Genomic DNA, 9,677 nt, shown 5'->3' on the forward strand with positions numbered 1-9,677 from the left:
GCGCTGAGCTCCATGTGGTGGAATTCTTTTCAATTTCAGGACCTCCTTCGCAAGAATAGCTTCTCGGCCACCACACTGTTCCAGGCGATTGAGGACCTTAAAACGCAGTTTTCAGAGGCACATGTGAGGTTTTTTTTTCTGGAAATTAAAAAAATTTTCAGTCAAAAATTTCGAATTTCCCGCCAAATCATTCCAGATGAGTCGCCATTGGCTGCCTCCAAGTATCACACCGATTCTACGTCTGGCAGCTTTGGAAATCGAGAAGAGAGATGGAGACGTGACGCCTTCTTTGACTCCAAGAAAGCCGCAGAATATTCTGGAACGACGGAATTCGATTGATATGACACTTGACACGTGTATCTCGCAAGTTGAGACGATTAGTCATGAGATGGACTACCATATTGGGAGGCTCTATCGGAAAGCCAAGGATTTTAGTGTAAGCTTATATTTTTCTGTTTCTAGTTTGGTCTAAGTTTGATGAAACTTTATTTTTCGAATTCCTCTCTTTCAGAGCTTGAAAACGAGCTCCAATACGCCTAGGCTCCGCCCATTTTGAGGGGCCAGAGCGGCAGAGAAGCGAGACACACTGCGTCTCTAACCTCAAAACTCAAAATGGGCGGAGCCTAGCCGTGTTTAGGCTCGTTTTGAAGCTCATAACGTCCTAAATCTGAAAATGTAGCTTTTCAACAGATTTCGGTTTTTTTCAAATAGAAATTTCCAAAAAGCCGCCATAACTTATTTCATTTTCAGCTATTATTTCAAACTAAATTGTAATCGGCTCTAGAAATATCGTAAGTTTCATTTTGCAGTGTTATTCTGAGAAGCACTTAAAATCTGACATTTTCAGCCTGAAACCTTTCGCTGAAATTTTTCGCTGAAAAATGAGCTTTTGAGCTACGAGCCTCGATTTTTTGTCAATTTTTTTCAAACTACCGTAACTTTCTCAAAAATCACCTAATCTTTTTGAAATTGTCAGTTTCAAATTCAACTCATAGCGAGCTTCAAAATGAGCCCCCACACGCCTGGGCTCCGCCCACTTTGAGGGGCTAGAGCGCCAGAGAAGCGAGACGCACTGCGTCTCTAACCTAAAAACTGAAAGTGGGCGGAGCCTAGTCGTGTGTGGTCTCATTTTGAAGCTCTCATCTTTACAAGTCTAAATTCATCAATATTTTTACAGACTTTCCAACCCCTGGACCTGGATACCGTAACCCGAATTTCGAAAATCGTGGAATCCGTGAAGTCCGGTGTTGAAATGCTTCTAGAGCACTCGTTTAAAGAGTCCCGCCCCAATTCAGTGATGTTTTTCGAGATCACAAATGACGACATCAGAAATGTGATTCGAAAATCCGATGGAGAAGGCTCATCAGGCTCGCTGAGCTCACTGAAGCGAATTTCAGCGCCACCGAAAATTCCAGAAGTTTTTAGTGAAGACGAAGAGATTCTGGAAGAGAGACGAGACGTCGAAGGGGAGATTATGAAGATAATTGAGGGGATTGGTGAAAAAATTGGGTCAGAGGAAGGATTGAAGCCAGCCAGAAATCAAGGAATGATCAGTTTGGATGCGACCGTTTTGAAAGTAATTTATTAAAATTTTCAACGGGTCATATTTCGAACAAATTTGATTGAAATTTCATGAAAACTATATTTTCAGCTTTCTCTCACCGAGAGCTTCAAAATGAGCCCAAACACGACCAGGCTCCGACCACTTTTAAGGCTGGAGCGCCAGAGAAACGAGACACACTGCGTCTCTGACCCAAAATGGGCGGAGCCTAGTCGTGTGCGGGCTCATTTTGAAGCGCTTTTTCTGCCGAATTCAAATCTGTAATTTTCAGACCCTGATTCAACAATCCCAACGTCTTCTGGCCATTTATGAGTCTAACGATGAGATTCGGAGAAAGAGGTCTGCTCCACCAATGATTTTGGTGGAAAATGAGGATCCAGAAGAGCCAGAAATTGTGTCAGTAGAGCCAAAAGAGGTTAAGGATGAGCAATCTAAAGCTGTAGAAGATTTTTCGGCTCCAGAATCCCCTTCAGAAGACGTCACGTCTTCTGAAGACGTCGTCAGAGATCCAGAAGTCCCAATTCTAGACTTAAAAGATTCAGAAGATCCAGAAGCTCCAGAAGTCGTCACGCCACGATCGCCAGAATCTCCAGAAGAGCAGGAGGAGATTGCTCAGCTTAAAAAAGTGATTTCTGAGTCGTTGGAAAATTCTGAATCCCCGAAAATCGAGGATTCAGAATCTGGAGAAGCTGTAAAGCCTCCAGATTCAGAAGAAACTTTAATTTTGAGAAGTCAGAAGGCTCCAGAAGATCGAGAAGACGTCAAGGAGGATTCAGAAGACGTCAAGGATTCAGAAGACGTTACAGAAGACGTCAAAGCTCCAGAAGATGTTACTGAGGATTCAGAAGACGTTAAGGGTCCAGAAGAAGCTCCAATTTGCGCTAAACCGATTCAAAATGCACCAGAAGACGTTCCAGAAGACGTGGAGCCTTCAGAATCCCAAGAAAAGGATTCAGATGACTTCACGTCTTATGGAAGTCATCGTCCAGCGACTCCAGAATTTCCGAATCCCAAAATTATTGCACTTGGATCGGATCTTCCGTTCACGCTGATCATGCCAGAACAACCAGAATCGCCAGCCCAGTCAATGATGACGTCACCAGAGGATTCAGAAGCCAAAAATCCAGAAGACGTTAAAAACTCAGAAGGCGTCGCTTCAGAAGAAGGTATCAACGATGATTCAGAAGACGACGAAGAGGATTCTGAATCCGAAAAAACTACAGTACTCTATATTCCTTCGGAATCCACACCACAGGAATTGACGCCGCAGAATTCAGAAGACGTCAAAGATTCAGAAAACGTCGAAATGCCAGAAGACGTTCTAGAAGCTCCAGAAGACAACAGAGAGGCTCCAGAAGACGTATCGGATCAAGAAGACGTTCTAGAAGACGTCAAGCCCATGAGCAATGGTCATGTGCTCCGAGAAACTAGATCCGAGGATCGAATGTCCAGCCATTTGAGGTCCCATATCAACACAGCGAGCGGAAAACCACATGTCACTTATCAGGTAACTACCGTAACCCTCTTTTTCAAAAAAATTTGAATTCCCCGCGTGGAGAGCTTCAAAATGAGTATAAACAAGGCTAGAAATCCAACAAATTTTTTTGGACCAAAATTTTAAAGGTTCATAACTCTGCCAGTTCCAAGATCAGCTAAATGAAAATTAAATTTTAGAGCTTGTGAGATTGAGAGCTTTAAAATGAGCTCAAACACGGCTAGACTCCGACCACTTTTGGGGTTAGAGCGCCAGAGAAGCGAGACACACTGCGTCTCTAACCTCTGAACTCAAAGTGGGCGGAGCCTACTCGTGTGGGGGCTCATTTTGAAGCACTCGACAAGACAATTTCAAATATTTAAGTTTCAAACCAATAACTGTATTTTTTGAAAAGATACGGTAGTTTGAAAATTTTCCAAAAAAAAATCAAATTTTTCAAAACACCGCAACTAGACTAATTTTATAGCTAGAATCTTGATTCTAGTCTTGGAATATGCTATTTTTTCTTAAATTTTTGAAAATTACAGTATCCAATCCACAACTACTATTCGCCGCCCATGAAACGTCGATCGAAATCGGAGGATCAAAAGATCAAGGAGACACTGAAGAATCGACCGCCATTTGTGCTTTACTAATTTTTCTTTCAATTTTTTCAGTCTTAAATCATTTTTTCAGCAAAAAAATCCGATATTCTAAGCAAATGTGATATATATTTTATAGTGATTTCAGAGCAATAAATACATTAGAATTTAAAATGACTATAACTTTTTTGAAATTCACCAGAACTTAAAAATATTCAGTTTTGTAAGTTTGGCTGATTGAGAGCTTCAAAATGAGTATAAACATGACCTATTTTAGAAAGTTTTTTGGATTACTGTAGTTTTCGTGGTGGGACCCGAAAAATCAAATTTCTCCGAACCTATGCGTGTTTATACTCATTTTGAAGCTCTCAAAGAGTCAAATTCAAAATTTTAGTTTTTAAAAAAGCTTACGGACCTAGTGGCCTAACTTTTTTGGTGGTTTTCTAGGCCACCAACTTCAAATGGCTGTAACTCGCTTCAAAATCGAGATTTCGGAATTACAGAACCATCAAATTACTTGTCAGGTCATTTTACACCAATTTGGGTTATTTGATTTCTGGTGACCGAACTTTTTCAAAATTTTGGTTTTCTAGGCCACCAACTTCCAATCATCATAACTCGCTTCATAATCAGTATTTTTGAGTTCTGAAAATTGATTTGGAATTCTTAAAACTCGCTTTTTAAGGACAATTTCCCAAAAATTGATTTCACTGACCTAGTTTTCCGGAAATTCGGTTTTCTAGGCCACCGACTTCAAATCTCTGTAGCTCGGCTCAAAATCAATCTTTTTGAGTTTTGAAAACTGTTTTGAAAAGTTCAGATTTTCTTATTTGATCTAATCTCATCTGGGAATATATTTGTCCTAATCTCATCTGGGAATACGGTCATGTGATCTGCTGCCACGTCATCTGACGATTGTCATTTGAGAAGACGTCCCATGTCTTATTGATTTTTAGAATTTCCAGTTTTTAAAGATTCTTAAATTTTTTTTTCAAAAATATATTTTTCCAGATTTTCAGCCAAAAAAATGCGTTGGCCTGAAATTATCATCCTCCTCCACATCCCAATCCTTTTCGCCCTCCTTGGCGCGGGCGCCCAATCCATCTACAGTAATCCCGAAAATTGGAAAATTCAAATTTTCCACCCGCCAATTATTTTTCCATTTTTCTCAATTTTCGGATTTCTCCTTTTTCTGAAATTCCTAGTTTTCCATTTTCAGCAAAAATGGAAGACTGAAATTTTGCGGAAATTCAAAATAATCGAATTTTGGGATTTTTGGAGATTACTGTAGTTTCCCTGGGTTCCCGGATTCTGGTGTTCTTTTTGGAATCAAAGGTAACTACAGTAATCCTTTTTTTTAATTGAAAAAAATTTCCCAGGTACTGTACCTTCTCACTGTCTGCACTCTCTTTCTCTCTATCCTCTCCTATTTTCTCTTCGGCTACCGTACCCAAAAATACTGTATTTTGACCCGAAAAATGCCAAAAATCGTCCGGAACTTCCTGATTTTTTACCATATTTCAATTCTTGTGATTTCCGTTTTTTTCGCTGGGTAATTGTTCAAAAAAACTGGATCATCTGAAAATTTCTCTCTATCAAATCGGATTTTTTGCTCTCCCATTCGCTGGAACTCTAGAAATTTGTAGTTTGATTTTTGGGAAATTGGAATTAAAGGAAAAATTCGAAAATTCGGAAGTGGAAATGGAGAATTTGGAGACTGGAGAGCCTGAAAAGGAGCCATTGAGGTAGGTTGCACGAGAAATGCGCCAACACTAGAAATGCGCAAGCTCCGAAAATGCGCAAGACAGACAAAGTAGTGGGCGACGCTGCAGTGCATCCGAAAACGCGCCAGCACTGGAAAAGCGTCAATGGCACGAGAAATGCGCCAACTGTAACACAATCGTGCAAGCAACACTAGAAATGAGTCAACAATGCATCTGAAAGTGCGCCAGCAATGAAAATGTGTCAATGACACTAGAAATGCGTCAGCTGCACCAAAAACGCGCCAACGCCAACCTTGCGCCAACACCAGAATTGCGCAAGCCACACCGAAATCGCACAAACAACACTAGAAATTCGTCAACACCAAAAATGGTGTCAATGACACCAGAAATTTGCCAGCTACACCAAAAACGCGCTAGCGTCACTAGAAATTCGCCAACAATGCATCCCAAAACGCGCCAATGCTGAAAATGCGTCAAGGACTCTGGAAATGCGCAAACACTAGAAATGCGCCAGCTACATCAGAAACGCGCTAGCACCAACTTTGCGCCAACACGCGCGGACAACACTAGAAATGCGTAAACCATGCATCCGAAAGTGCGCCAGCGCTGAAAACGCGGCAACACCGAATTTGCGCCTTCACGAAACATGAGCCAGCTACACCAAAATCGCGTGAACAGCACAGAAAAATATTTGCATCCGAAAGTGCGCCAGCACGGAAAATGCGTCAATGGCACTAATCTTTGCTGGCGCTTTTCTCGTGTTTGAGCATTTTCGGTGCATTTTAATCAAAAACAGGTTTTCGTCAGCACCAGAAACGCGTCAGCAATAAATTTGCTTGCGCATTTTTTGGTGCTGACGCATTTTTGGTGCACTTCAGTTGTGACACATTTCAAGGTGCCTGACACGCCAGCTGACACAAGTTCCGTGTTATCGGCGCATTTTCCGTATTGGCGCATATCGCGTGCATAGCACCAAAAACGCGTCAACAGACACCCAAAATTTTTCAGAGCCGAGTGTAAAATCTGTTTCAAGCACTACACGGAGACATGTCGAATTCCTCGAATCCTCAAAGAATGCGGACATACAGTGTGCCAAGAATGTGTCCAGAAACTTCTCGACTCTCAGAAAAATCACGTTTTCTGCCCCTTCTGTCAACGGGTTACTGTAGTTGCAGGTAGTACTGTAGAATTTTTTAAAATATTTTTTTTTTGGAAAATTTCAGGATCCGCCGACTCGCTTCCCAAGAACTACAACACTCTTGAAATGTTGGAATTGGCAGAAAAACTAAACATTTTTTCTCCTTTTGTGATATATATTTTTTCCTTTTTTCTATTTTGGTGGCCTAACTTTTTCCAAAATTCGGATTTCTAGGCCACCGGACTCTTTTGCTTATAACTTGGCTCAAAATTGAGATATGAAAATTTTGAAAAGACCATTTTGTTTCCCACTTTATTCTACACCTTTTGATGGCCTAACTTTTCCGGAATTCGGATTTCTAGGCCACCATTCCTTCAATTGCTCATAACTTTTTGCAAATTCAAAATCTCGACTTTTAAACACAAAAAATATGCTTCCCAAGTCATTTCACACATTTTTGGCCTATTTAATTTTGGTGGCCTAACTTTTTTCTGAACTTTGGTTTTCTAGGCCACCAACTTCAAACCGCTGTGACTCGCTTCAAAAACAACATTTTTGAGTTCTGAAAACTGATTCAGTACTCGTGAAACTGCCTTCTCTAGGTACAGTACTTTCCAATGGCCTAACTTTCCAAAGTGTGGATTTCTAGGCCATCGAACCCTTTTGCTCATAACTCGGATTAAAATTGAAATTCAGTCATTTAAAGACCACCACAGTGTTTGCCTAGAAATTTCTAAAATTTTTGGCGTATTTAATTTTGGTGGCCTAACTTTTTCAAAAACTCGAATTTCTAGGCCACCAAACTCTTTCGATCATAACTTGGCTCAAAATTGAGGTATCGAAATTAAACAAAAAACTTTTTGTCTGTCATATTATTTCACACATTTTGATGGCCTAGCTTTTTGGGAATTTGGATTTCTAGGCCACCGAATTGTTTTTTGATCATAACTCGGCTTGAAATTGAGATTCAGCAATTTAATGACCACTATAGTGTTTCTCTTAAAATTTCAAACATTTTTGACCTATTCAATTTTGGTGGCCTAACTTTTGGATTTATAGGCCACCAACTTCAAACCGTTTTAACTTGCTTCAAAATCGACATTTTTGAAAACTAAAAACTGATTTGGGGACTCTTGGAACTCCCTTTTGCCGGGGCAGTCAAATGGCCTAATTTCCAATGGCCTAACTTTTTCAAAATCTGGTTTTGTAGGCCACCTCCCAAAAATTGGGGGTAACTTGGCTCAAAATGGAAATTTTTCGATTCTGAAACCACCTACCGTAGTCAAATTCGATTTGTTATTCGATTTTCTCTGACAAAAGGTAGAGTTATCAAATTCCACGTGGATTTTCCGGCGACCCACTTCGTAACCATCCAGACATTGAATCGAATTTCCGACATCTCTGAAATATTGAATTTTTGGTGGCCTAGAATTGGTATAGGTGGCCTATAAACCTCAATTTCTGAAATTCAATGTAGGAAAATGCATAATTTCCTCTGCGCCGCCGGATTTTTATCGATTGTATCGATCCGAATCGATCGAAATTTGTCGAATCTCATCTTCGGTTATATCTTCAGGCAAATTATCCACAAGTATTCTATTAGGCATTTTTCAATAGGGGTTAGTAGGAATCTGGAAAATAATTAAAAAAATTTTTTTTCCGTTTTCTTGGGAAATTTTGCGAAAAATTGAACAATATTTCAGCAATAAAATTTAAAAAAATGTATTTTATCAATTTTCAGACAAAAAAACGAGAAAAAACGACTGAAAATGAGCAATTTTATCTGAAAAATAGCTTAAAAATGATTATAAAAAGTTGCGCGTAAAGTGTGGTGCAAAGACCGCAGATCCTTTGGCGCAGAAGGGAAACGCTGCGTACTTTGCGCAGGATTTTACGAGCAAATGTGGTTTTCTGCGTTTTTCAGCCAATTTTGAGCCAATTTTACAGTTGTCTTTTTCGCTGAAAATCGTGGAAAAAACCTTAAAATCGTTATTAAATCTAAAAAAAAGAAACAAATGAATAGAAAAACCCGTTAGACAAGAGAAAAGTAGAGAAATTTGATGGGTATTATTTTAAACAAATTTTCAGAAAAAATTAATTACAGACAAATTTTTTAAAAGTTTAAAAAGTTTAAAAATAAATATGAGCCTATAAAATGTATAAAAATCGGAGGATTACTGTAGTGAAAAGAAATATGGAGAGAAGGAGAGACGCAGAGTGAGATGAATAGTTGGCGATTTGAGCTTCGGCTTCTGAAAAATGTGAAAATTTTTTTAAAAATGCGAAAAATATAGTAGATTCTTTGGATTTTTAAAAAATAAAAAAATTTCGAAAAAAAAAATTTTTTTGAAAAAAATTTTTTTTTCAAAATTTCAAAAATAATATTTCAATTTTTTTTTTCGAATTTCAGTCTCCGCTTACTATTGATATGCACAATTTGTGACGCTTTTTGATGACTATGCTCACAAGCATAGTTCCCATCGTCCTCCATCGTCGCCTTTCGAATCCGCATCGTCTCGATGACTACACCGGCATCTCTTTTCACTTTTAGAATGTATTCTGAAATTTTTTAAAAAGTTTGTAACTTTACAAAAAAATTTTCTAGAAAATTCCAGTCATTTTAAGCCCAAAACCACCAAAATCGGTTGAGTTTGAACAGTTTCTTTCATTGGTTTTGAGGTGGCTAGCGACAGCTGGGTTACAAACGCTGTCATTTTTGGATCAAATTTTTCTCGGTTTCTGTAAGAGATATCAAAAAGTTGTCAGCTGATAAATTGTTCATCATAATATCAGTAACATTTTATCAGTTGACAGAATTTTGATATCTTTCACAGGAACCGAGATAATTAAGCTTAACGTTAACGATTAACGTCATTCATTGAATTTGAATGTTTTTGAGGCTACTTTTAATTCAGCGCCCACTATCACGAAGTCAGAGAATCACATTCAAACAAGTCAAATATCAATTTAAAGGTTTTCAAAAATTCTACATTTCCCATTTTAAGTTTAAAAGAAATGTTGAGTTTAAAGGAAGTTATGATCGAAACAATAATTACAGCACCCTAGCTACGCATCGTTGGCTCAACTTTGACCTGATTTATCTTGGTTACTGTAATAGATATCAAAAAAATGTCAACTGATAAAATGTTTATCACAATATCAGCAACATGTTTTCAGT

General features: G+C 38.7%; 2 protein-coding genes across 2 annotated transcripts in view; one reads left to right on the forward strand and one right to left on the reverse strand.

The window, feature by feature from the left end:
* The window catches only part of CBG20299, a gene marked incomplete at both ends in the record, with an annotated part of 4,485 nt that extends 794 nt beyond the window's left edge, over positions 1-3,691 (forward strand). Inside the window, 5 exons of the mRNA XM_002647062.2 lie at positions 40-123; positions 197-436; positions 1,178-1,576; positions 1,833-3,068; positions 3,584-3,691. Of these exons, the coding sequence (XP_002647108.2) occupies positions 40-123; positions 197-436; positions 1,178-1,576; positions 1,833-3,068; positions 3,584-3,691 (2,067 nt within the window). The remainder of the gene's footprint in view (positions 1-39; positions 124-196; positions 437-1,177; positions 1,577-1,832; positions 3,069-3,583) is intronic.
* Positions 3,692-8,683: 4,992 nt separating this feature from the next.
* CBG20297 lies at positions 8,684-9,056 on the reverse strand (the record flags this gene model as incomplete). The annotated part of the gene is made up of 2 exons (XM_002647061.1): positions 8,684-8,751; positions 8,921-9,056. Coding segments are annotated over 2 exons (204 nt in total), but the record flags the coding sequence as incomplete, so codon positions are not given.
* Positions 9,057-9,677: the final 621 nt, after the last annotated feature.

Source organism: Caenorhabditis briggsae (assembly GCF_000004555.2).
Source record: "Caenorhabditis briggsae complete genome, chrIII, whole genome shotgun sequence".
In the NCBI taxonomy this organism is placed as follows: domain Eukaryota; kingdom Metazoa; phylum Nematoda; class Chromadorea; order Rhabditida; family Rhabditidae; genus Caenorhabditis; species Caenorhabditis briggsae.